The sequence below is a fragment of the Coregonus clupeaformis genome, chromosome 9, assembly GCF_020615455.1.
Source record: "Coregonus clupeaformis isolate EN_2021a chromosome 9, ASM2061545v1, whole genome shotgun sequence".
Lineage (NCBI taxonomy): Eukaryota > Metazoa > Chordata > Actinopteri > Salmoniformes > Salmonidae > Coregonus > Coregonus clupeaformis.
The window spans coordinates 46,122,440-46,150,237 of NC_059200.1; the positions used below are offsets into that span (position 1 = coordinate 46,122,440).

The 27,798-nt window shown below is 43.2% G+C and overlaps 2 protein-coding genes and 1 non-coding gene across 5 annotated transcripts; 1 reads left to right on the forward strand and 2 right to left on the reverse strand.

The window, feature by feature from the left end:
- Window positions 1–156: 156 nt before the first annotated feature.
- On the reverse strand, window positions 157–2,358 carry LOC121574439 (POU domain, class 4, transcription factor 3-like). Its single transcript, XM_041887060.1, has 2 exons — window positions 2,127–2,358; window positions 157–1,825 (listed from the first exon to the last, which is right to left on the reverse strand). Exons 1-2 carry the CDS (start codon window positions 2,244–2,246, stop codon window positions 920–922), a joined length of 1,026 nt encoding a protein of 341 aa, XP_041742994.1. The 5' UTR covers window positions 2,247–2,358; the 3' UTR covers window positions 157–919.
- A 7,960-nt stretch (window positions 2,359–10,318) lies between these two features.
- On the reverse strand, window positions 10,319–27,765 carry LOC121574040 (RNA-binding protein 27). 3 transcript variants are annotated; one of them, XM_041886580.2, is made up of 21 exons: window positions 27,570–27,765; window positions 26,719–26,837; window positions 26,434–26,561; window positions 26,235–26,317; window positions 25,777–25,973; window positions 24,682–24,984; window positions 23,580–23,810; window positions 20,481–20,645; window positions 19,190–19,336; window positions 18,730–18,871; window positions 18,301–18,484; window positions 17,849–18,070; window positions 17,580–17,711; window positions 17,306–17,434; window positions 17,121–17,195; window positions 15,359–15,520; window positions 15,069–15,173; window positions 12,495–12,695; window positions 12,188–12,271; window positions 11,948–12,067; window positions 10,319–11,824 (listed from the first exon to the last, which is right to left on the reverse strand). In XM_041886580.2, exons 1-21 carry the CDS (start codon window positions 27,626–27,628, stop codon window positions 11,744–11,746), a joined length of 3,069 nt encoding a protein of 1,022 aa, XP_041742514.2. In that variant the 5' UTR covers window positions 27,629–27,765; the 3' UTR covers window positions 10,319–11,743. The 3 variants fall into 3 exon arrangements, with proteins under 3 accessions (XP_041742514.2, XP_041742513.2, XP_041742512.2); XM_041886579.2 differs by having other exon boundaries at window positions 17,580–17,708; window positions 18,730–18,874; XM_041886578.2 differs by having other exon boundaries at window positions 18,730–18,874.
- Window positions 21,316–21,389, forward strand: trnaa-agc. Its single transcript has one exon. It is a non-coding gene; the product is annotated as a tRNA-Ala (tRNA).
- Window positions 27,766–27,798: the final 33 nt, after the last annotated feature.

Genomic DNA, 27,798 nt, shown 5'->3' on the forward strand with positions numbered 1-27,798 from the left:
TAGCCTACATATGTCTAATTGTCTACAATTGACTAAAACATAAATTAATCATGCAAAATGTAATCAAAATGATCAATTGCTGATTCAATGGAATTTTAGAAAATATTCAATGATTTATTAATGAAATTTCAACTTCACACATTTTGTCAAGTGAAATCCAAGAGTGAAGAAAAATACTCATAGTATTTCAGTGATACTCTAAACTGTTTTACATTTTTCACATCAATATAGGCCATGTCAAAATATAGCAGCCTTCCAATGCCGGTTTGACATGCCTTAGTTAAAATAGTGACATTTTGCAAATTAGCCTATTAAAGAAAATCAACTCGTGCTGTGTCATAAATATTGTGAATAGTGATTTGCCTCGGTTACACACGATGGTGAATAAAGTTCAGCTAGTTCACAAAGAGAGCACATTCATTTGAAATATATATTTTTCTAAGGTGGGTGTGTTACTCCTATGCAGTGAACACACGTTAATTCCATCCTAAATATGAATCCGAGACATATAGGCCTAAACGTGAAAATATTTGTGTAATTTATGAAATTGTCCAAACAACTAACAGGTCTTATGAGCATTCAACAGGACATATCACATGACAGAGAAGTCATTTTCTCCCACTATTTGTTAGGCCCTATAGTTCAGTTCTGTGATTGAAGAGTTGTCATAGGCAGTCATAAAATCAACAACAACGAAAAATTCCTTCAAGAGACCTTTAGCACGATACGTTTAATTCCAAACTAAACAACATAAAATGTGCGCTTTAGAGGACAAAAAAAGTGAACGAGACAAAATAATTTAGATAATTACAATTTAAATAAATCATTTACAGTCTCAGTAATAGATTCCAGTCGGACATGAGATGTTGATAGATCCCTGTTATCTCTTTAAAATGTCGTATTTTAGGCATTATGTGAACTAATGCACAGCAGAATATTTCATTCTTTTCTGTTTTTGCCGTTGGTTGCAAAACCACACACGAACCACGTTCTTTTTAAGGTCCAGTTTTTCAGCAATTGCAGCAATTTTTTCCGAAGAGGGACGGGGCTGGATCGCAAAATATGCCTCCAAAGAGCGCTTCTCAGGTGCGGCTATCGACGTGCGTTTTCGTTTGCGTTCGTTGCCATTGAAAAGATCTGGCTTGCTGTTTTTCTCCCGGTAAGCAGCCTCGGCCTCCTCGAGCCAGGCTTGGAGGACAGGTTTTAGCGCAATCATATTATTGTGAGAGAGGGTGAGGGACTCGAACCTGCAGATAGTGCTCTGGCTGAGAGAGCCCACCCCAGGTATCTTCAGGTTGGCGAGAGCTGAGCCAACGTCCGCCTGGGTCACCCCGAGCTTTATCCTCCTTTGTTTGAATCGCTCGGCGAAGGCTTCCAGCTCCCTAGGATCCGACTCCACGTCATTGACACACGACATTCCGTTGTGCACAGACAAGGAGTGCGGATGACCCATGGCCATAGCCTGGTGGAGGTGACCCATGGTCTGGAGGTGGTGCTGGTGGGCTTGCGTGGTCATCATAGAGGAATCCGGAGCCCCCATCCCGCTCACCGAGAGACTGGAAGAGATGTGATCCAGGAGATCCCCCTCCAAGCTCTGGTTGAGGTGGTGGTGGTGGTGGTGGTGGTGGTGAGAGGTCAGGGTGGAGGAGTGGGTGATGGGCACCGTAGAGGAGTTGGAGGTGCAGGGGACACTACTCATGGTATGGTAAGTCACGTCTGGCTTGAAAGAGTGACTCTTGACGTGAGAGACAATGTCAGCAGCCGCCAGAGCTTCCGCGCGTGCCAGTGGACTCTCATCAAAGCAACCGAATATATTGCCCTGGAGCTGCAAGCAAGAGTGAGCATATTGAAGTCAGTGGGGAATTCTGTCAACTCAGGATTAAAAAACATTTCAAGCACAGGGAGAACCCTCTTCAAAGCACAGGTCATAAAAATTAATATGAAAGCAGCAGCTTTGCTTGAATAGACATGTGGATGAGAGAGAGGGAGGGAGGGGTTGTGAGGGAGAGAGAGAAAGAACAAGGACTGGAGTGGATAAGAACAAAGTCCTTTCTGATCCACTTAAAACGTTTTAAATGTTTTTTTTATTTTTATAAATTTGTGCCTCAAATAATTGACTAACATACCTGCGGGGCAGGCAGACACACCCTGCGCATGCCTTCCGAACTCGCGTGCAGGCCAGAGTATTTGGGCTCCTGCAGCACCGGGTGCATAGAGAAATGCTGCTTGCTGTTCATGGTCATCATCTTCCTTGCGCACCTTGCAGGTAAGTGGCCCTGACATAGAGGCAGGCTCGGTTCTCTGGCTCGCTGCTGTTAGTGCGCTATTTCCATTGGCAGAGCCTCCCGGTCTGCCTCTCTCTCCCCCCACCTGCCCCTTTACTCAACTTACAAGTTACAAGTCATGGGAATGGCCTGGGTGCTGTGCGCAAGCGTGATGCACGCTTGAAAGTGAACGCAATTAAATGGCCCATGAAACAAAACGTTTGGGCCTATAGTCCTCAGCATCAGCCATACGTAACATGTGGTAATTGATTATAAACATGATTAGGCCCATCCCACTGGGCACAGACTTCAATTCAATAATCTTAATACCTTACTTTATCTAGGCCTCTAGATTTCTACATTAACTTGTGGTTCCAAGCGTAATAAAATGAACACAGAGAATGTATGCAGTCTATTTTTCTTAATTTGGCATGTTTCCTTTCTCTTTGCATCAAGGATAAAACAGGAGAGTGGTTAGCTTCAGCACCATGGACAGCGCCAGTCTTGGCGTCTCGTGATTCCCAGTTAAATGAGGGAACATATAATAATAATGTTAGGTTGAAGTGCCTTGTTCATTGGCACATCGACAGATTTTTCACCCAGTGGGCTCGGGGATTCGAACCAGCGACCTTTCGGTTTCTGGCCTAACGCTCTTAACCGCTAGGCTTCCTGCCCCAACCACTCTTCAACAATCAGAGGTTGGACAAATTAATAGCAGATGTGTGAAATCTAATACCACACAAGTTGTATAACATGAATGACATTATGAAATTTGTAGATGAAATAGCCAACACAAATAGACTAACAATTCCCTTACCCAATCACGTTATGCTGAGAATCTGAAACAACTGTGCAAAATGCAATTTTTTTTACTGTACAAACACGTTTTCAAGACGTTAAAAGAAACAGAAATACATCAAAACATTGTCAAACTTTTCTTCATTGATCAAACTTTCTAATTATAGATAAAGAACTGTTGTACTTCACACTACATACTTTTTCAAAAACGAAAGAGCAATCTATTTAGGATTTCCCTTGGAAATATGATTTGGTTTATGTATTAATCCCATGGCTATCTCTCAAGCAACAACCGGGAAATAAAACATTTACATTATTAGTTAATAAATGATAAGTTATCAAACAATATGATCTCAAAGGAACTGCCCAGTGTTTCCATATTTCTATGAAATATGATCTATAATCACTAACAATATGAGGGAAATCGTTTTCCTTCCAATTAAGTATGTTAAAAAGCAGTTTTTCCGTGTTGGAATGGTGTGGGCATATACCGGTTGGTATATGAACGCAAGTAGACAGCTGATTGGCCAGCTCATCCTCCTCTAGACCGCTGATTGGACAGCTTATTCTCCTCAGGGAGATGACATCATGTTCTATGAGGAAATCGTGAGCATGTTTTAAATAGTCTGTTTGAGATACAAGTTTGAGGTGGAGTTTTTAAAGTGTTTTTTCTAAAATGTTATGCTTTGGCCACAAATACGAGTATAGGACAAGTCAACGACATTATTTGGGTATGAGCTAACAGAATATAAACATTTAAAGTTCGATTTTCACTGGCCAGTTACTTTAACAATTCTTCTGAAACTGAAGCCCTCTCCTATTTGCTCATACAGTTACCTGCCAAAATAAATGAAACACCAACATAAAATGTCTTAATAGGGCATTGGGCCACCACGAGCCGACAGAACAGCTTCAGTGCGCCTTGGCATAGACTTTACAAGTGTTTGGAACTCATTGGAGGGATGTGACACCATTCTTCCACGAGAAATTCCATAATTTGGTGTTTGTTGATGTTGGTGGAAAACGCTGTCTCAGGCGCTGCTCCAGAATCTCTCATACGTTTTCAATTGGGTTGAGATCTGGTGACACACACACACACACACACACACACACACACACACACACACACACACACACACACACACACACACACACACACACACTTTAAATCCCCTATGCTCCTTTGGCTGAGTTTACACAGGCAGACCAATTCTGATCTTTGTTTCCACTAATTGATCTTTTGATCAATCACATCAGATATTTTTACCTCAGCTCTTTTTCAGAGCTGATCTGATTGGTCAAAATACCAATTTTGGTAAAAAGATCAGAATTAGGCTGCCTGTGTAAACGCAGCCTTTGAAAGTTACTTCTTCTAGCCATTTTTATACATGACCATAAGCATGACGGGATGTTAATTGCTTAAAGGGATACTTCGGGATTTTGGCAAAGAGGCCCTTTATGTACTTCTCCGGAGTCAGATGAACTTGTGGATACCATTTTTATGTCTCTGCGTGGGGTTTGAAGGAAATTGCTAACTAGCACTAGCGCAATTGCTAACTAGCGCTAGCTCAATTGCTAACTAGCAGATACCCATAGACTTCCAGTCATTGTGCTAATGCTATTTAGCATTGGCTGACGAAACTACTTCTAGCTTCCTTCATACTGGACATAGAGACACAAAAATGGTATCCACGAGTTCATCTGACTCTGGGGAAGTAGATAAAGGGCATCTCCAAAATCCCGAAGTATCCCTTTAATGAACTCAGGAAACACACCTGTGTGGAAGCACCTGCTTTCAGTATACTTGGTATACTTATTTTACTGGTGTTTTCTATATTTTGGCAGCTACCTGAATGTCCCAGATAGCCAACAGGCTAAAGCCAAAAGTATTGTAGTTTAATCAGGACTGACCCAAATAGTGATCACTTTTATGCTGCCTATCAAAAAGGACATGCTTGTTATTTACAGATATTTCTGGTTTCTGGTCTTAATCCTTCCCTTCATTGCATTGGGATAGTGTCAGTTCAAGATGATCTACATTGGCTAAATATGATTACAGGATCTTGTAGATAGATAAGGCACCTACACACAAAAGCAATGTTGGCTGAATTGAATTGGAGCAGGTCAGTACCTTGCTCTGCTCTCTATCCTCCATCCAGGTGAACACCTGTCCTCAGTGCATTATATCTCATGTGGCAGGCTGACTGCCTCTCCCAGCAGTAGAAAGAAGAACCAGGCAGGCCAGTGACACAGTACTTCCATCTGATCCGGGCCACCTTTCCTCCGGTTCCCCAGACAGTGAATAATTCAGCAGCATGGTGGCAGGCGTCCATTACCACGTTGGCATGTTCTTATTCATTATAGAGATTAAAACAGGCAAGGTCTTTTCTCACTGCTGTACCTGTTGCGCGAGAGAGTGAGAGAGAGAGCACACCTTGGCAGGGTACATAGTATTTTTGTATACATTAGGCCTACTTTAAGGGAAGTCAAACTCCTCGAACTCCCCTTTATACTTGTAACATTGTAAAGCTGAGGTGCAAAGATGTTCAGAGATTAGTTCCGAATACACAGGACATTGTGTTATAATTCCATTGTGTCAATAGTTGATTGTGAGCACTAACCTAAAACTTGCTTGATGTTGTTGAGACGAGAATGGGGATAGGGCAGATATTTAATTGGGGTTTTCAAGTGGGCACCTTCCATCTTAAATGTTTTGTTGATGAGCCCACGACATATCCAGAAGGTTCAACAGTGAATTCTGGCATCCCAGAACCTCTATACCTGCCCAGTCTCCTTCCCGCTCACTCTGGGGCCCAGCTGGGGTATTTTCTCTTTAGCCAGAGCCACTGGCTACCCCTTTCAGCAGTCTCTGACGTTGCCTTGATGGTTTGGCGTAAGGCTTTGCCGTGGAAACCAAGGTCCTTCAGCAATCTGGTGGATGAGGTTGAACACAGTGGGCACGATGGATCTTCACCCACCCACTGGTTGAGATTTTGGGGTGACGGAAGCACATCATGTCGATCTGACAAGGATTATGCTCTCCATGCTCTCCCACCTCATCCACTGCCCCTGCTTATGAGAAAGCATTGGCGCACCTTGCTGCTTATTCCTGACGGCACACATTTTCCTGAAAGCGCACTTAATCCACAACTAGCCTCCACATCTCTGGAGGTGTTGCCTTGTGCCAGGAGGGCCGACTTTCTCTGAGACTGAAGCCTCCACTTCCCTGTTCCACTTGCCCTACGATGTCCCTGTGTCAGAGGGCTGCTTTTGCTTGTTGAACTCAGCTCTTATTGCTGTGTCCCGAGACTGTCAGTGTCATCTCTAGTCTTACTTTAGTACATTTGAACTTTGCCAGACCAGAGAGAGTCAGCTAAAGGACTCCTTTTCTGTGGAGGCCAATGTTGCTGAGGCATTGTGGAGCTCCTAACTATTTCCTTGTGTAGGAGCGATTCATCCTCTCCATCTTCTCAACCTTTGTGAGGGCAATGTCGTAGACAGTTAGCTGCCACATCAGACGGGGTAACAGTCCAAACTGCAGGCACCAAAGCTGCAGTTTACCAGGAAGCATGGACTTGTCAATGCTCTCGAGGCCTCTGATGGTCTCCTGCCTTAGCACCTGGGCTTGGTCTGTGTCCTTGAGGCTTGCATCATACCATCTTCCAAAGCTTTTGATGGGCTGCTCAGACACTGTTGGTATTGGTTCATCATCAATGAATAATCTTTTGTCAGATAGTTTAACTTTGGTGATGGAGATGCTTCTTGACTTGCATGGCTTTATCTTCATTATGGTCCACTTGATGTTATCTTGAAGCTTTCCCAGCAGACGTCTTGTGCATGCTGCAAATTATGCTGTCATTCATTGTTCTATTCAAGATGTTACCCTGAATTAAGTATAATGTCCTTCTCTCACTCACTCACATGAACTCTTATTCTTTTACTTCTTAATAACAGTATGCATTATTCAATAGTCATTGTGGTGTATTGTTGGCTTGTCATCCGTGTGCATTCCCATTCTGAAAATTGTATCTGACATGTTTTATGGATTTGTTTGTGGTGAGATGTGAAAGCAGCACTCCTCTCCCTGCGTACAGCTCTAAAGATTTCCTCCACCAAATGACCCTCCAATTGTTGTCTGCCTCTCCGCTCTCCTGGTCTGTCTCCACTTTGGACTCTTTGGCGCATGCATGTAGAGTGCTCATCGCCCGGGTGACAGGGGATGTGAGGATGACGAGTGGCTGAGGTTGGTGGTTGACGTTCCGTCCCACGGGGAACCCAACAGTGCTTGCATTAAATCAAATAGACTGAGTGTTTTCACTTGACTTCCTAAAGTAAGGAATGTTCATGCATTATTCATTAACATTTGAATATGTCAAAGTCACTGAAGCCAAATTAAGCTCTGGAATTCTGTTTGGTTGGGGTGGGTGTCATGGCATAAGCTGTTTTCCCATCGTCTTTATCATACTAATACAACTATAATTAAGCAATAAGGCTAGAGGGGGCGTGGTACATGGCCATGTACCATGGCTAAGGGCTGTTCTTAAGCACGAAGCAACACGGAGTGCCTGGATACAGCCCTTAGCCATGGTATATTGGCCATATACCACAAACCCCTGAAGTGCCTTATTGCTATTATAAACTGGTTACCAACGTAATTAGAGCAGTAAAAGTAATGTTTTGTCATACCAGTGATATACAGTCTGATGTACCACAGCTGTCAGCCAATCAGCATTCAGGGCTCGAACCACCCAGTTTATAATGTGGTGATATACACTGAGTGTACAAAACGTTAGGAACACCTTCCTAATATTGAGTTGCACCCTGTTTTGCCCTCAGAACAGCTTCAATTTGGGCCTCCCAAGTGGCGCAGCGGTCTAAGGCACTGCATCGCAGTCACTACAGACCCAGGTTCGATCCCAGGCTGTGTCACAGCTGACCGGGAGACCCATGACAATTGGCCCAGTGTCGTCCGGGTTAGGGGAGGGTTTGGTCTGCCGGGATTTCCTTGTCCATTGCGCTCTAGTGACTCCTTGTGGCGGGCTGGGCGCCTGCAAGCTGACTTCGGTCACCAGCTGGACAGTGTTTCCTCCAACACGTTGCTGCGGCTGGCTTCCGGGTTAAGTGAGCAGTGTGTCAAGAAGCAGTGCAGCTTGGCAGGGTTATGTTTCGGAGGACACATGGCTCTCGACCTTCGCCACTCCTGAGTTCGTAGGGGAGTTGCAGTGATGGGACAAGACTGTAACTACCAATTGGGGAGAAAAAGGGGTAAAAGTACACACTAAAAATAAAAGAACAGCCTCAATTTGTCAGGGGCATGGACTCTACAAGGTGTCAAAGTGTTCCACAGGGATGTTGACTCCAATGCTTCCCACAGTTGTGTCAAGTTGGCTGGATGTCCTTTTGGTGATAGACCATTCTTGATACATACAGGAAACTATTGAGCGTGAGAAACCCAGCAGCGTTGCAGTTCTTGACACACTCAAACCGGTGCACCTGGCACCTACTACCATACCCTGTTCAAAGGAACTTAAATATTTGTCTTGCCCATTCACCCTCGGATTGTGTGCCATTCAGTCTCAACTGTCTCAAGGCTTAAAAATCCTTCTTTAACATATCTCCTCCCCTTCATCTACACAGATTGAAATGGATTTAACAGGTGAAATCAATAAGGGATCATAGCTTTCACCTGGTCAGTCTGTCATGGAAAGTTTTTGTTTTGTATACTCAGTGTCGATATGGTGCCCAGTGATCTGAGACCTGCTTATTCAGTAGCCCAACGTGACTATAACAGAGTTATAACAATCAGTAGGCTGTCATGTACAGAAAGATGTGCAACATTGCTCAACCAAAAATAGCATGAAATCCATGTGATAAATAACAAAAGTGTCATCAAATCTAGCTGTCACTAGGTGCCAGTAGGAGGGATTTTTGACATTAAAATAAGTCCCTCCTTGTTGCTTAGAGTAAGTAAATAAATAATATTGTGCCAATGTAAGACATGTAGGACTAGGGCATTAGGGACCTGACAGTGTTAGGTACCAGTCTAAACAGACAGCATTGCTGTATCAGTATGGAAATTATTCTAGTAGTTTAGTTTAAAACCACTGATTATCAGTGATATAATATAATCCAGTATCTATACTAAAGGAAGGACACAACACAGGTTTTGAAGGTAATCTTTTTTTTGGAATGGTTTCTCTCGCATCTTCCCAATGTTGAAATTTGGTTTCAATTTTTTTACTTTTTTTTTACTTGTCTAATTCAAATTATTTAAATTATTTTGTATTTTGTTCCTTTTCAGATCACCCCATTCCTCCATGTTTATTGGTAAAAGCAAACATGCTAGTGAGTTAGAAATCCATTTTACAAACAGAATAAATCAAAAATACATACACTTCCTGCAAATATAAACAGTAACAAAACCAAAAAAATATTCTTCCAATAAGTGTTTTACATTTTACACTACCATGTCATAGTAGCATCCACAAGGTAGTACAAACATGGGGAGAAAATCCTCAAAGCAACTTCAGAAATCTCACTGAAGTAATAGTCCTGCCATTAGATTTGTCCTTTTGAAGTTATCCAGCAAAGGACTGTTCATATGTTGCTGTGAAATATGCAATCCAAACAGGAGAAGCCCATAGCAAACAAGATTGAGGGTACTGTGCAGTGAAAAATGATACTTTCTTATTCTCTGCATTGTCATTATAGAGCAGGGCTCTCCAACCCTGTTCCTGGAGAGCTACCGTCCTGTAGGTTCTCACTCCAACCCTAATCAAGCGCACCCAATTCTAATAATCACCTGGTTGATAAGCTGAATCCTACAGGATAGCTCTCCAAGAACGGGGTTGGAGAACCCTGTATTAGAGTCTGACTGTCATCCCTTTCTCACATTCCTATGGGCTTTTTATCCATCTCCAAAAATAAATACGTTGTGACCTAACTGATTTAAAAGTGTCATGCTGATATAAAGTTAACGCCAAGCCTCACGCTGATGGGGATGAGGCAAAGTCTGGAGAGGAGTCCAAGAGTAAGCCTCGTGCTTTCCCATTGCTCTAGTCTCCTACACTTTCCCAATACGACTGCAAAATGAACAGGGGTCAAAATCTTATAGGGGCTATGGCAACATGACCGTTTTCAGCGCTTACATTGAATTCAATGGTCTATTCTTTGAGTTACAACAGGGAGGTCCTGGCCAAATTTGAAAGCATAAGATGCTATAGGGTTCAATATCTATACTTCAGGGGCATCTATAACAAATGTCAGTTCTCACTCTCTTTAAGAAATGTAAATACAGTATGTCAGGACAAATAATACAAATATAGCTTTTTTCATCAATTATACACATACATACAAGAGTTGATGTTAGCACATTCAGAGCCACCAACATTTCTCCACTTGCAGGGCGGTATGGGGAGCTCCTCACTCATTAACATTAGGTGCCTCGCTTACATCGAAATGGATTATCTGCTGATGAATGTAAAATAAGATCAGAAACTGTGTATGGAAACAATCAATATGTTACAAATGACTGGTTATTTGACAACTCTCTCCAAACCATTCATTTTCCTTGAAGATTAATCCTGGCAGAGATGAGTTGGTAAGAATGTGTCTTTATGTTATGTGAAGTGCCGCCACAAGGGTTGGTTAAAAACAAACCTACGTTAAATAAGCAGAGTAAGTACTCCTGCTTGAAAATAATATGGGACCTCTTTTCCTGACAATTTCAACATTCATTCAAATGACTAAAAATTGAAAAAAAGTATCAACAAAGTAAATCCTATTGCAAACATTTACAAAATGTACAAAAGAAAATAACAAACCTAGTAAAAATTCAGCATTCTGCTGATTATGTAAGGCAAAATTATATATAAATCAAATGTTCAGTACACATTCAAACACCATTGTCTACAGATCTCCAACACGTTTGACAATAGATGACTAGCTCCTCATCCAAAGATGTCTTTGGTCTCAGATGACTAAGACGAGATGACTTGGGAAAAGAGAAAACAGAGAGTTGTTACACACCATCTCAAAAGTGCGTAATAGTCTTGGTGTTCTTATGTACATAAAGTGGCACCACACATTTAGTCGACAACAAAATACTCATGGGAATATCAATTGTATCTCTGAATTCAAGATGGAGGTTGTATCTAATTTGCAAGGGCATTTCAACAGGTGACGCTAATGCATTCTGTAAACTTAGTGATCTCTGCTGTAGAACAAGACGGTGGCGTGGCCCATCCCTGGACTGAGGACCTTGAGCCTCAAAATTATAGACAACATTAGCCAAACGAGGGAGAAGGAAACCATATCTTAAATATATATAAAAATACCTAGCTATTCACAGTAGTCACAAATGTTGTGCGTTACTGATATTATCTAGTAACCACATCGAAACATACATACATCTCCTATTTATAACGGTTTCGATTTTTATCTCCGCAAAAGTGAGATTCGTATAATTATTCAGATGTTTGAAGACATACAAAACAGTCTACCTTTTCAAGCTTCACACATATCATTAAAGTAACTGCTTTCTCTCATAAGAGTCCTTCATTCTTCAGTCTCAAAATACTGGAAATCGCTAAAAAATAACAAGTGATTTCGTCAAATCGGCTTGAATTAGTTGTCAAAAAATAAAGTCACTCCCATGAAAAAGTGTGAAGTTCGTATTGCCTTCATCGCCTCCATGAACGACTCTCGTACTCGTCATCCTCATCGTCGTCTTCCTCCATAAGCAGGTAGGGGCTGACTTCCTCCTGGAGGAATGAAATGAAAGAACACAGTCATCAGTTCATTGAATTATGATTTATTAACATGGCACAGTTTTCTAAATGCTATAATAACGGGAAATGTATTGGGAGAGATGTATAGTAACGTACCTTATTGGCCTCATCCTTCAACGACGACTCCTCAGGTTCTGTGGACACGGATGGAGTCTTCGGCTTGTGCCATGAAATCTGTAGAATGCGACCTTTGAACTTTGCTCCTTGGTTTGCAGCCTATAACGTGAAAATGATCATGAAGGGTGAAATTCAATTCAAACTTGTGATAACAGTCTCTGTTCTAAAAGGCATCAAAATGTTACTAGCTGCTGTGCGTGTCATATCTGCAGGACATACATTCTCAGCTTCACTCCGGGTCTTGAACGTCATGACAACGCTGGTAGCATCCTGATCATGGAGCTCCTCTATCTCACCAAATTTCTGTGACAAAGACAAGAATACCAAACAGCCGTAAGTGCCAGTGGAAACTCCTTTACACATCTTCTCAGGTGGAAGCATTGTTTTTACTACTATAACAATTCATACTTTGTCCCACTGGATGAGTTCTAGCTCTGACTTTTCAATGTTAAAATAAGCAGTTTTGGGGAAACCATGCAACTAGCTGGATAGGATATGATAAGATGTTATGGTTGTATTTCCTTACCACAAAGTGAGGCATCAGCTCCTCCTTCTCTTCCTGTGTGACTCCCATGATGGCGATGGCCCGGGGCCTGTGGTCCACCACCATGAGATTGCCCCCTCCTCTGCGTCCCCGTCCCCTGCCCCTTCCTCGGCCCCTGCCCCTGACGCCTACTGGATCGTCCACCTTCCCCCGCCCGGTCGGTATCAAGCCCAACCGAATGGCCTAGGAAAACACAGCCAACAAGGTCATCAGATCCACAGCTACTGTCCATTCCTCAACAACACACAACACGAGGTATCACTTAGCACTAGTAGGAGACTACCACAGAGCCAGATGCGGAACCAAGAAAGCCGGCTGTGCCACCTGGCATGTCCTCACCAAACAGTGCCACGCAGCGTCAGTATCTAGGAAGAAAATGTTGTGCCACTCAGAACAAGTGTCCCCACAGGTCTGGTGAAAATTTATTCACTCGCTAACTGTAAGTCGCTCTGGATAAGAGTGTCTGCTAAATGACTAAAATTTAAAATGTATCCATCTTTAATGACTCCAAGGGAATATGGACCAGCAGGCTGATTGTGGTGGCCCTGATGGCTTGGGTCGGCAGGTAGCATAGAGGTTAAGGGCGTTGGGCCAGTAAACAAAAGGTCGCTAGTTCGAATCCCCGAGCTGACTCGGTGAAAAGTCTGTATCCTTGAGCAAGGCACTTAACCCTAATTGCTCCTGTAAGTGGCTCTGGATAAGAGTCTGCTAAATGACTGAAATGTAAAAATGGAGCAGAGCGACAACACTCCTCCTTCCCCAGAAATCTACACACGATACCCAATAATGACAAAGCGAAAACAGGTTTTTCAAAATTTTTGCACATTTATTAAACATATGTAAATAAGGTATTTCTGTTTTGTAAGTATTCAGACCCTTTGCTATGAGACTCGAAACTGAGATCAGGTGCATCCTGTTTCCATTGATCATCCTTGAGATTTTTCTACAACTTGATTGGAGTCCACCTGTGGTAAATTCAATTGATTGGACAAGATTTGGAAAGGCACACACCAGTCTATATAAGGTCCCACAGTTGACAGTGCATGTCAGTGCAAAAACCAAGCCATGAGGTCAAAGGAATTTTCCGTAGAGCTCCGAGACAGGATTGTGTCGAGGCACAGATCTGGGAAAGGGTACCAAAAAATTTCTGCAGCATTGAAGGTCCCCAAGAACACAGTGACCTCCATCATTCTTAAATGGAAGAAGTTTGGAACTACAAGACTCTTCTTAGACCAAACTGCGCAATCGGGGGAGAAGTGCCTTGGTCAGGGAGGTGACCAAGAACCTGATGGTCACTCTGACAGAGCTCTAGAGTTCCTCTGTGGAGATGGGAGAACCTTCCAGAAGGACAACCATCTCTGCAGCACTCCATCGATGAGGCCTTTATGGTAGTGGCCAGATGGAAGCCACTCCTCAGTAAAAGGCACATGACAGCCTGCTTGGAGTTCGCCAAAAGGCATCCAAAGACTCAGACCACCACAAGATTTTCTGGTCTGATGAAACCAAGATTCAACTCTTTGGCCTGAATGCCAAGCGTCACGTCTGGAGGAAACCTGGCACCATCCCTACGGTGAAGCATGGTGGTGGCAGCATCATGCTGTGGGGTTGTTTTTCAGCGGCAGGGACTGGGAGACTAGTCAGGATCGAGGCAAAGTATTTCGCTACACCCGCAATAACATCTGCTAAATATGTGTATGTGACCAACAACATTTTATTTGATGAACAGAGAAAAGTACAGCGAGATCCTTGATGAAAACCTGCTCCAGTGCGCTCAGGACCTCAGACTGGGGCGAAGGTTCACCTTCCAACAGGACAACAACCCTAAGCACACAACCAAGACAACGCAGGAGTGGCTTCGGGACAAGTCTCTGAATGTCCTTGAGTGGCCCAGCCAGAGCCCGGACTTGAACCCGATCGAACATCTCTGGAGAGACCTGAAAATAGCTGTGCAGCAACGGTCCCCATCCAACCTGACAGAGCTTGAGAGGATCTGCAGAGAAGAATGGGAGAAACTACCCAAATACAGGTGTGCCAAGCTTGTAGCGTCATACCCAAGAAGACTCGAGGCTGTAATTGCCGCTAAAGGTGCTTCAACAAAGTACTGAGTAAAGGGTCTGAATACTTATGTAAATGTGATATCTGTTTTTTATTTTTAATAAATTAGCAACAAATGTCTAAAAACCTGTATTTGCTTTGTCATTATGGGGTATTGTGTGTAGATTGATGAGGGGGGGGGGGAACACAATTCAATCAATTTTAGAATAAGGCTGTAACCTAACAAAATGTGGAAAAAGTAAAGGGGTCTGAATACTTTCCAAAGGCACTGTATGTGACTAGCAGCAGACAAGAGAGTAGCTGTGGGGCAAGGCATACGTTCACATCCAAGGTGATGCCCTGTTGCTCGCTTCAGACCATTCTTCTAAAAGGTTGCAAATTTTTTGGAGTTGTCTAGTCTGCCACTAGTCTTACAGTATGCCAGAACACTGCCACATTCCAGACATGGTCATTAGTGCTAGAGAGAGGACTTCCGAAAGTATGGATGCCCTGTCTACCCACCTCAACCTGCAGCTGACCCAGTTTCCGCTTCAGGTCTGTCGTGTCCTCTCCAGAACTCATCTTCTTGTGGAAATCAAGCTCTGCATCCAGAAGCTCCTTTTGTTTCTGAGGGAAAGCACAAATCAAACAGAGCCATTGATATTACGTTTGGATTTCCACAATGCTTGCACTACATTGTCTAAGCAAATACTGTATATGGCGGTGATGGCGCAATAAAGTAATACAGCCCCATATGATATGGACATATCTGTATATATGGATATATATCATGCTGAAACATGTAGACTCACATCTATCTTGGTCTTGGACTGGGCTGTTGAGTGGGAAGCTGGGTTCATCTCGTTCTGGAGCTGGGAGATCTTGTCAGTCAGATCCTTCAGAGTCTTCATAAGGTTGGCCCTCTCCTCTGGCTTCAATGTGGCCCGGTTCTTTTCAAGTCTCTTGATTAGAGCCTATAGGAGGAACGCCATGAGATTGACTAATCAGTGCTAGACAAGCAGGGTATTCAGCACAACACACAGGCTCTTTTGGTCTTACTGGTGTCCTTGGTTTTGATAGTGAATGGACAACGTGATGATGATCACTGCATGTGGCTCATGTACAAATCTAAAATGGAAGGTGGTGGTGGTGGTGGTATCCTTTAAATTATTAACTACACTGATCAAAAATATCGTATCAACGGAACATGCAACAATTTCAAAGATTAACCAGTTATAAGGAAAATCAGTCAATTTAAATAAATAAATTAGGCCCTAATCTATGGATTTCACATGACTGGGAATACAGATATACATCTGTTGGTCACAGATACCTTAAGAAAAAAAGGTAAGGGCTTGGATCAGAAAACCAGTCAGTATCTGGTGTGACCACCATTTGCCTCATGCAGCGCGATACATCTTTGCATAGAGTTGATCAGGCTGTTGATTGTGGCCTGTGGAATGTTGTCCCACTCCTCTTCAATGGCTGTGCGAAGTTGCTGAATATTGGCAAGAACTGGAACACGCCATCGTACACGTCGATCCAGAGCATCCCAAACGTGCTCAATGGGTGTACAGGTCCTTGCAAAATGGGGCCGTGCAATATCATGCTGAAACATGAGGCGATGGCAGCGAATAAATGGCACAATGGGCCTCAGGATCTCATCATTCAAATTGCCAACGATAAAATGCAATTGTATTCATTGTCCGTAGCTTATGCCTGCCCATACCATAACCCCACCATGGGGCACTCTGTTCATAACGTTGACATCAGCAAACCGCTCGCCCACACAACAACATGGTCTGCCATCTGCCTGGTACAGTTGAAACCGGAATTCATCCGTGAAGAGCACACTTCTCCAGTGTGCCAGTGGCCATCGAAGGTGAGCATTTGGCCACTGACGTCGGTTACAACGGCGAACTGCAGTCAGGTCAAGACCCCGGTGAGGAATACGAGCACGCAGATGAGCCTCCCTGAGACGGTTTCTGACAGTTCGTGCAGAAATTCTTTGGTTGTGGAAACCCAGTTTCATCAGCTGTCTGGGTGGCTGGTCTCAGACGATCCCACAGGTGAAGAAGCAGGATGTGGAGGTCATGGGTTGGCGTGGTTACACGTGGTCTGTGGTTGTGAGACCGGTTGGTTACCAAATTCTCTAAAACGACGTTGGAGGCGGCTTATGGTAGAGAAGTGAACATTACATTATCTGACAACAGTTGCACGCTCCCTCAAAACTTCAGACATATGTGGCATTGTTTTGTGTGACAAAACTGCACATTTTAGAGTGGCTTTTTATTGTCCCCAGCACAAGGTGCACCTGTGTAATGATCATGCTGTTTAATCAGCTTCTTGATATGCCACACCTGTCAGGTGGATGGATTATCTTGGCAAAGGAGAAACGCTCACTAACAGGTATGTAAACAGATTTGTGCAAAACATTTTAGATAAATACGCTTTTTGTGCATACGAAACATTTCTGGGATATTTTATTTCAGCTCATGAACAATGGGACCAACACTTTACATGTTGGGCTTATATTTTTGTTCAGTATATATGTAATATAAGCAACCATCTTACCTTCTGGCATTCAATCTGCTTCTCAAGCATCTCCTGCTTCTTTTTCCTCATGTCCTGTTGCAACTTCAATGTCTCCTGAACCAAGAACAAACCACACAATTGAATAGAGTGGAATTTTGATCTTTGTATCAAAGGTGATGAAACACTGAAGGTTATTCAAAATGCTGATGGCAAAAATGACTTGCCTGCTTCTTTTTCAAGACCTCCAGTGCTTCAAGTGCTTTGGCAGTTTTACCAAGTGACTTGGACGTTGCCTTGAGGACTGTGGACATGTAGGGTCCCTTCTGAAGGGCCCCAGAGGAGGAGAGGAGTGCCTAGGAGAGAAAGAGACAAACAGACCTTTTGATTACTACCTTACCCCCCGTGTCAATCCACTTTCTTTATCGTCATACAACACCATGCTGTAGACCTGCATAGGGGCAGACTCAGACCCACAGAGCATAAGATCTGACTGCTTACCACTGCAGGGTCTGCGCTGGGGTGCAGGGCGGCCAGTTTACCCCCGGCCACAGCCCCAACACCTTGGCAATGTTTGGGCACCGTCTTATTATTCAGCACATAGGCCCCGGGACTGTGCTGCTTTATCACCTGCTGGTTTATACATAAAGATAAAAGTCATAACATGAATGATGATCACTGCTGACCTGGAACTTAGAACTTCTCTGTTCAAAACCAAAACTGCTGGTTGAATGAATGGTTTTTGCAGTAGTCACAAGTGCGCTGTTCACCTTGTGGACGTTGGGTTGCTGCTGCCCCATGGCAGAGCTCTGGCTCGGTCCGTCCCCCTGACCCATGCCCTGTCCCTGCTGCTGGGTGTTGGCCTCACGGTGCCAGTACACACGGATGAAGCGGTTGTTGAGCACCGCCTCAGTGCTGGAGATGGCCCGCCGTGCCTCCTCGTTGGCTGTGTACTGGATCAGAGCTGCCTCTGGGTCGCCACCAAATACCACCTATTGGAGACGGGACGGGAGGAGACAGGTCAGAGGACATAAAGGTAGTAGTGATGAAGGCAAGCAGGTTTGTCCTTGATTACCCTCGAAAGTACGTAGACGCCCTAACATTTATTGATCTAAAAAGTTCCTGTTTTTAGTGGCACAAATTATATCAAGGAATTGTGAGTAAAAGTGCTGTCGATAAAAAAAGCAAATGAAATAGTCAACTACAGTCATGTTACTCTTACCTGAATATTTACGATGGTACCAAACTTGCTAAAGTGCTCATTCAATTTGGTGATGTTGTTGAGATCTCGGGGGATTTTGCGAACTTCCAGCCTAGTGTTGACATAGTGATTCTTCTTGGGGAAGCCCCCGTGTTGGGGCTTGTTGTTGGGGAAGTTGAGTTGGTTGTTGGCCTGGTAGTTTGACCTGGAAGAGAATGACACACAGACGTGAGTGACAGGGCAGAGGAGCCATTGACAGTGATCTGTGAGGTCAGAGGTGGTCTATAGGGGAAGTGAAGCAGAGTTTGGGTCAAGTAACAAGTCATCTAAATTCAGGACATTCATTGTACTCATACGGAGGAACGTCAAATAAAATAAAAACTGCCATTAAACTGGAATCACCCACAACTCTGCAGTGGTGGAGGATGGCCCCTGTGTGTGTTCTCTTACTTGTCCATCCAGGGTTTTTTGGGCAGCGGGCCCTCTATGGGCCCCAGGGGCCTCTTCCTGCTCTCCTGCTCTGTGTTGCTGTATCGGGACACACTGCTGGGAACACTGGCCACTGCCGGCTCTGTCTGGATCACTATGTTAGCTGCTGGGAAAAGGAGAAAAAGTCAGTCAGTCATAATGACACAGCTAGAATCTGGACCGCTGTGTCTGGATGACAATAAGGATATGTAAAGTGATTCTAGCTGTGCATGGCTTTTTTCTAAGATCCTAGTCTGGTTCGAGTTGTTTGATCATGTTCTCCAAATTCATTAAAATAGCTGTAACTTCTCCATATGGAACTCTTCTCATGTTTAGTATTGGTTAGGAGCAGAGGAAAAGCCCAATAAATAACTAAAGTGACTCTGTTCAGTACAAGGGATAGATTCATTAAAGTGGGACAGGATACACCCACATGTGATACCTCTGGATCCCTGGCCGTCTCCGGAAGTGAGGCCAATCAGGTTGGGTCTCTGGGTCTGGATGCGGGGGATGAACTGCCTGTACTGGGGCCGGCTGGCTGCTGTGATGCCTGGAGACTCTGGGTTGTAGCCCTCTGGGTCATAATTATCTGGCAACACAAGGGATGGGACACATCATTAGAAGAACTAAAAACAGCATTTCACACAGTGGAGAGTGAGACAATTCCCAAATAGGCATATCTATAAAAACAACACCTACTTTAACTGTATGTATATATGCATGTATATGTTGGATACACTAGAAGGAAAAACTAAGTATGGTTATACTACTGCGCTCAAAATTATAAAGTCTGATTTTGCTATAGAATAGGCAATGGCTTGGGACTGTCAAGAATGCATGTTCTAAACTGAAGCATGGAGACACCCAGAGCAAGTAAAATATATAAATATATACAGTACCAGTCAAAAGTTTGGACACACCTACTCATTCAAGGGTTTTTCTTTATTTTTACTATTTTCTACATTGAGAATGCCATGAGTGTGCAAAGCTGTCATCAAGGCAAAGGGTGGCTACTTTGAAGAATCTCAAATATATTTTGATTTGTTTAACACTTTTGGTTACTACATGATTCCATATGTGTTTTTTCATAGTTTTGATGTCTTCACTATTATTCTACAATGTAGAAAATTGTAAAAAATAAAGAAAAACCCTGGAATGAGTAGGTATGTCCAAACTTTTGACTGGTACTGTATTTATATTTTTAATTAAGAGCAGAGAAATGCACTGCATTTAATTCATTTCCTCACTTACGTGGGCAGGATTAGTCAAATAGAGTTAACACTTATCTAACGTGCACCTTACCGCACCAACAGTAGATGTTCAGTTCAGAAATAGTGTGACCCTCTGGTCAGAATATGTTACTGCACCCTAAAGAAATGACTAGATCATGCTGGCCAGGCAGTAGGACACAAAAACAAAACTAACACCACCACTCAAAAAATGAAATAATTCGCAACACGTGAATTAACCATGTGACCATAAACATTTTAAACCAATATAATTTCTCTGTCTTTCCTCACTTACTACAGCCAAACTGAACAATACCAATTTGTAAGTCGCTCTGGATAAGAGCGTCTGCTAAATGACGTAAATGTAAATGTAAATACCATTTGGTTCACATGGATTTGAAAGTCAATGTATGTCAAAGAAAACAAACTGACAAAAAGTAAAATAATTTGGGAGTTATGCTTAAAAATACCACTTTGCCAATTGAGAAAATCACAGCTGCTTACATTCTGACTGAGAATATTGGGGGTGTAGAGAGACGGAAGAAGATGGAGGAGGAGGTTGTGGAGGAAGAGGAGGTGGTCCCACTCCAGGCGGTCCCAGAGAGGAGGCAGAACTCGTCCCTGAGTGGTTGGGAGTATCGATCCCACTTGCTGGTATTAATAGGGACCCTATGGGAGATACAATTCCAAGCTGAACCCAGCTAATACTAGACACAAGCCATTTACTTAATAAACTCCTAAACAGAATAGGCTAGGTAAAGTACAGACAGGCAGTATAGGGGTAAGACAACAACAAAGACAGCCGTTTCTCTGAGGTGTGTATCTACACTGAACAAAAATATAAATGCAACATTACATTTACATTTTAGTCATTTAGCAGATGCTCTTATCCAGAGCGACTTACAGTTAGCACATACATTATTTTATCGAACCCACAACCCTGGCGTTGCAAACGCCATGCTCTACCAACTGAGCTACATCCCCTGCCGGCCATTCCCTCCCCTACCCTGGACGACGCTGGGCCAATTGTGCGCCGCCCCATGGGTCTCCCGGTCGCGGCCGGCTACGACAGAGCCTGGACGCAACAATTTCAAAGATTTTACTGAGTTATAGTTCATATAAGGAAATCAGTCAATTGAATGAACATTCTATTCTCTGGAAAACAGCTCTGGTGGACATTCCTGCAGTCAGCATGCCAATTGCACGCTCCCTCAAAACTTGAGACATCTGTGGCATTGTGTTGTGTGACAAAACTGCACATTTTAGAGTGGCCTTATATTGTCCCCAGCACAATGTGCACCTGTGTAATGATCATGCTGTTTAATCAGCATCTTGATATGCACTGTGTAGCTCAGTTGGTAGAGCATGGCGCTAGCAACGCCAGGGTTGTGGGTTCGATTCCCACGGGGGGCCAGTATGAAAGAAAAAAAACATATGCACTCACTAACTGTAAGTCGTTCTGGATAAGAGCGTCTGCTAAATGACTAAAATGTAAATATGCCACACCTGTCAGTTGGATGGATTATCTTGGCAAATGAGAAATGCTCACGAACAGGGATGTAAACCAATTTGTGCACAAAACTTTAGAGAAATAAGCTTTTTGTGCATATGGAAAATTTCTGGGATCTTTTACTTCAGCTCATGAAACATTGGACCAACACATTACATGTTGCGTTTATATTTTTGTTCAATGTATGTAACACAACAAACAGTCCTTATGACATGCTATTTCTCAATTTAACAGGCAAGCCTTGAACTCGAGGTCCGCACGGGACTGATCTCTTCATCCAGCACACCTGCAGCTTTTCATACCCCATCCCACCCCACCAGCTGGCTTTCTGTCCAACTCCCACCCGCTACCGCAAGAACTGGTCCCAAACCCAACCGCAATCTTATTTTAGGCGTATGTGAAGCAGCTCCCGTGCCAGCCATGGTCCTAGCCATTTTGTGCCATATAGGCAATATCAAATGTGCAAAAATTACTTAAGAAATAAGTTAAATTACCAGAGATTCTCACGTGGCCCATTAAATGAGGCTATCTGTATTACTGGGCCGTATCAACCAATAACTACAATATTTTCATCCCAAAGTGGTCTGACCGCCTGCAGCATGAAAAATGCAGACCGCGCTGCAATGATCTCTGTCGGGACCCGCGGGCATACCGTGGGAATGAAGTCCTCTACCTTGAACAAATGGAAACGGCTTCCTACTCAATTATGTAAACCAGTGGTCACCAACATTTTCTGAGTCAAGATCACTTTGAATCTAAATGCAAGCCGAGATCTACCGCTCAGAATTCTTTCAAAACCTGACTTAAAAAACATAAGCCTACGCAATAATAACCTATTAAAAACAGTTCTGTAGCAATGTGGTTTGTTGTAGGCTATATGCCCAATACATTATCACTGCATAGTGGCTATGCTTGAGTTGCCCTGCCAATGTTGTTCTATTTCAAAATTGTAGGTACTGTATATGATCACACTGATAATAGATAATTTGTTGAGCATAATCATTTTTTATTTTACAGGACCGATGGCCTGCATCTGATGGTCAATCTGAGGGGAGGAAGAGAGCAGCAGTGAGGCTGCCTCTCACCCGACTCACCGTTGCTCCACGTTCCCTCCCTCCGCTGACAAAAGGGGACACAGTCTTCCAGCTGATGGCAAAACTCAAGTTGAAGTAGGGATAATGCGCATTTTATGGCTTATAAAATTGTTGAACGAAGTGTTGACAGTGCTGTATAACAACTTAAACATGAACTTACTAATAAAAACAGCAGTGCTTTGCTGTATTCGTTGAGTCTCCCTCTAGTCATGGTTTTAAAATCTCACAGTATCAACTTTGCTGTGCGCTTGAGACTTATTGGTGGTCCTCTGTAGCTCAGCTGGTAGAGCACGGCGCTTGTAACGCCAAGGTAGCGGGTTCGATCCCCGGGACCACCCATACACAAAAAAAAATGTATGCACGCATGACTGTAAGTCACTTTGGATAAAAGCGTCTGCTAAATGGCATATATATATATATATATATATATTATTTTTACAGTCTAGAAAACTGTGCAGACACGGTGATCTGAGCTATCCGATTGGCCAGCAGAAGGCCTATAGGTGCACTTGATTTACTCTCTGGGCCTGCCGGGTAGGCAGAGTTCCACCACCTTCAAACCCATGAAATGGTTCAAAATGGGAACACTTTGCCTTCCCGGCACTAGGACTGCTGAATCAAGTGCACCAACAGCATGAAGCGGAAAAAAAATAGGAACGCCAGGCTTTATCGAGGAACGCCTTGGAGATCGACCAGTCGATAACAGAGATGTTTAGCTACATAAACAACAGGTCATTATTATAAAAGAGAATGGCTTCTCAATGACTTACCTGGTTTAATCAAGGCAAAATGTAAACAAACACCCATGCATCCTAAAATGACTCTCACCACACCAGGAGCTAAAGCTAGGGCCCTGGGTTTTTCCTAATCATGTGACCTGACCAGGAAAAACTCTTGGCCTTAGCCTATGTCAAACACTGACTGGTAAGCATTCGGAGGTCAGGAGTGATGCCCTAATTGGAGAGGGCATCATAGGAGAGACATGGTAACATTACTCACCAGGAGGAGGCATAGGGAAGATGCCCAGTGGGGGCGGCTGGCCGTGGGGGGGCATGGGCATCCTGATGGCAGGGGGCGGCTCGGTCATGGGTGGCATGGCCATACGGGCCGGTGGTGGCATGCCAGGTGGGGGAAACGGGATCATGGCAGGCAGCGTGACGTCGTCCACAATCAGAGGATCATTGCCGTGGTCAAAGGGACATAGATCACCACGCACACAGAAACCTTTCTCTGTGTAAGACGGAAAGGAAGATAGATGAAAATTGCATAAAAAATTATAAATTACATTCTTACCATAATTGCACTCAGCAAGATTCTTTCCAATAATTGCTTTTCCCCCCCCAGTCATTACATTTCTTATATCAGCCCAAAATTAGATGCATCTGCTTTGCAACCTTTTTGTTTAGAGCTCCTGATAACATCCAGGCTATTCTCTGAACCCTCAAGGTGGGGCAGAGTGAGAAATATCGCTGCACTGTTGAGACTGTTGGATAAATATAAACAGTGTCCCCTTGGAGAAGCAGCTCTAAGCCTGATCTGCACCATCAGGGGAAGGATGGTCAACCTGGGTCATTAGTGGTGCTTTAAACCAGGCACACACGTACTGAGGGTTAGATTACAACCAACCTACTGCATTTAATTCATAAACAAACAATTGGCTGATATGACTGTAAATATTTGTACAATTTGACTATTGTAGACAAGAGCTTAACTCTACAGATGAGGAACCTAGCACATACAATGATTAGAAGGCCATCTGAGGCCACCTGCTTCAATATTCAACATCCTTTCACAAGTTTTTTCATGTATATGCATTACATTAGAAACTATTTTGGATATGGATGAGTTAGTCTTTCAGTCATTAAAACAGAGATGTTTAGCTACATAAACAACAGGTCATTATTGAAAAGAGAATGGGTTCTCAATGACTTACCTGGTTAAATCAAGGCAAAAATAAAACCCAGATATTGTTGCTAGATAAACTGTAGGGCTAAGAGTCATAGGTAACATCTCATTTCATAATATCGACCTAAGATCAGAGTGAAGAGACAATTTCAGTTGATAAGTCTTTCCCCAGAATAACCCAGAGGTGAGCCCTTACCGTCGTAGTCGCGACAGCGGTGCTTAACTGAAGTGCTCTTGCTGAACGGCTTGCCCTCCCTGTGATTGGAATAGTAATTAGACCAGCTCTCCGTGGTGCTGTCGGGCAGGTGAGCAGGCGCTACCACGGTAACAGAGCTGGGGACAGCTTGGCCAGCGGAGGAGGGGAACGGGTGCTGCTGGGGGGTTGGCAGGAGAGGCGGAGGATGCTGGTGTTGCTGCTGCTGTTGGGTGCCCAGGGACCCAGAGGTGGAGTTGAAACTCTCAGGCTCCTTCCTCTCCACTTCAAACTTTGACCTGTAATCTGTTGAACATACAGACATAGAGAAAAGCTTTAACCCAAAGGTCACAATGTAAACTTAACATAACCCAGAACCAGTGGTGTAAAGTACTTAAGTAAAAAATACTTTGAAATACTACTTAAGTCGTTTTTGAGGGTATCTGTACTTTACTCTTCTAATTATATTTTTGACAACTTTTACTCCACTACATTCCTAAAGAAAATATGTACTTTTTACTCCCATACATTTTCCATGACAACCAAAAATACTCGTATCATTTCGAATGCTCATGCAGGACAGCAATATGGTCCAATTCACGCACCTATGAATATAACTTGTTGTAATCCCTACTGGAGTGTGCCTGTCTGTCCGTAAAATGAGAAACAAGAAAATTGTGTCGTCTGGTTTGCTTAATATAAAGAATTTTAATGTATAGCATTTACTTTTACTCAAGTATGACAATGTAGTACTTTTTCCACCACTGTACATTTAAAGCCAGATACTTTTAGACTTACTCAAGTAGGATTTTACTGGGTGACTTTCACTTTTACTGGAGTCATTTTCTATTAAGGTATCACTTTTACTCAAGTATGACAATTTAGTACTTTTCCCACCACTGCCCAGAATTGAACATAATCCCTATTATGAGACATCCACACCACAGAGGATATTTAACGATAACCCCAGTACAAGTCCAATCAATAGGCTCATTTCTTTAATCTTGCCTCTTCTTAGAAAATAATTGTTTTCAACCTTTTAGGTTAACATTTGAAGTAAAGCAGATTTGTCCATGTCTGCGCCCCTGTGAGTCTCACCTCTCCCTCGGTTGTGCTCCTTGTCCCTGCTCTTGCCATGGCTCCCACTTCGGCTGCGGCTCCTGCTGCGACTGTAGCTGCGCCCACGAGAGTTGCCTCCGTGCCGGTCATGCCTCTCCCGGTGGGAATCTGTGCTTTTACCGTGGCGGTCCATGTCACGCCGCTTGCGGTCGTCTCGTCTGCGGTCATCGCGGCCCCTGTGTGGTCAGGCGATCAAGGCATGTTGGTTGGTCATTTAGCAGCACTTTTTATCCAGCACTGAACTTTTAAATGGTAATCTGTACTATTGATGGTGACTAGCATTTCAACAACAAGACCTACATTGTGTGTCAAAGATCGTTAGACATAAGGGCCTAATTAAACCAACATCTTGACCTCCAGAGAGCTTCAACACTGTCAAGAGGTGAACTCACTGGAGAGCACCAGGAAATTAACAAAAACATAGATATCAGCCTTACCTTGATTCGTTGAAGTCAGAGCGGTTTCTCAGTGGACTTCTTCTCCTCCTATTATCCCCCCTATCCTCTTCTACATTTTCAGCCTTAAGATTAAGAAAATAACAATAATGAGCTATATGCCAACCATTAAAGACTGCGACATCATACATAATACAATGGAGAGGATTCTGCATGAAGCCAGTACAACAAATGCCCTTACCTCCACAGCCTCCTGTTTTAGCACAGGGAGTTTGGTGTCCTCCTTGGGAACTTCCTTAGCAAGTGGATTACCCAAGTAGTTTTTGGTGGTCAAACATTCAAAGAGTTTATCAACAAACCCGGTGGTTTCTGCAATAGGGAAAGCGTCAAGGCATAACACTTTTATAAACATTTCTCTTGAATTATTTCAGACTATCATCATTCAGTCCCCTACATGTTTGCACAATGGAAATACTAGTTTATGTGATGCAAAACAACAATGACATTAATGAGTTGTGTAGCCTACCTTTTTGTAAGAAGACATCCAGTTGATCTGCACAAAGTGCTTTCAGCTCTTTCTCAGGTTTGTCCTTCTTTACCAAAGCCACAACATAGTTGGCTAAAGCAGAGGGGTCAGCATCACATCTGCAAAAGCAACATTATCCATATTGCTCAGAACAGGGTTTGTATCAGACAATATCTGTCAAGAATAATGTGTAACCAAGCCAAGAGGGTTCTAAGGACAGAAAGTTAGAGATGTTGAATTGAGGCAGTGGGTTAGACACTAATCTAACTCTACCTAACATATCTGCTAGCAATGACAACACACACTTATATAAACTGGGATGTCAGGCTTCCTAACTGGCTAGCTAGCTAGTTGGCTATAAATGCTAGACGTCACTACTAGCAGTGTATAGGGGTAGCTAAGCTACCTAAGCCACTACATTTACAACTATGCCAGCCTAGCTTATTCAATATCCTAAGAAGTTACCCATACATCACAAGCCACACTTGCTGTGCAGTAGTAATATCAACGCTTCACGTTGATTGGGACGATGTTGATTGAGTTGAACTAGCCAACTTTAGTTAGCTGGTAGCCAGACAAAGTTAACTAGTTAGCTAGCTAAGCTTTCCAGCTGGCTAGTTAGCTAAATGTATTGCGGCAACGACACCAAACACATAATGTCTTAATGGGATTAGTGTTTACAATTTGCTCAACATACCGGATATGCATTACGTATAACGTCGTATAATGTACACCACAAACGTTCAATTGGTATTTGATTTGCCACATAGCAAGCTAGCAGTGGCGTAGCTAGCTAGCGTGCTAACTCGTGCAAACTAGCTAGCTAAATGTCGTTTCAATTCATCACTCACATTGGCTCCAGGAGTTTTGCGAGCCACGACTTCAAAGCTTCCACATTTTCTATGATCATCGTGAAAACGACTTAATAATAATGACTATAAGTTCAAGGTGTGTTGTGATATTCCTACTTTCATCGTCTATAAATGTATATTAAGCTTAGGCCTTCACTAATCACTTCCCTTGCAGGTCGGACGAATTGCTTTACGTTCAAACACAGACATGGCAACATAACGTCCCTTG

Excerpts from the sequence above, each read along its gene's own strand:
- LOC121574439 (XM_041887060.1), bottom strand. The coding sequence starts at position 2,246 with ATGATGACCATGAACAGCAAGCAGCATTTCTCTATGCACCCGGTGCTG. Across the intron at positions 1,826-2,126 it reads TGTGTCTGCCTGCCCCGCAG|CTCCAGGGCAATATATTCGG; the intron begins GTATGTTAGTCA and ends TCTTGCTTGCAG.
- LOC121574040 (XM_041886578.2), bottom strand. The coding sequence starts at position 27,628 with ATGATCATAGAAAATGTGGAAGCTTTGAAGTCGTGGCTCGCAAAACTC. Across the intron at positions 17,712-17,848 it reads AGCAACCCAACGTCCACAAG|CAGGTGATAAAGCAGCACAG; the intron begins GTGAACAGCGCA and ends TGTATAAACCAG. Across the intron at positions 17,196-17,305 it reads AGGTCTTGAAAAAGAAGCAG|GAGACATTGAAGTTGCAACA; the intron begins GCAAGTCATTTT and ends TTCTTGGTTCAG.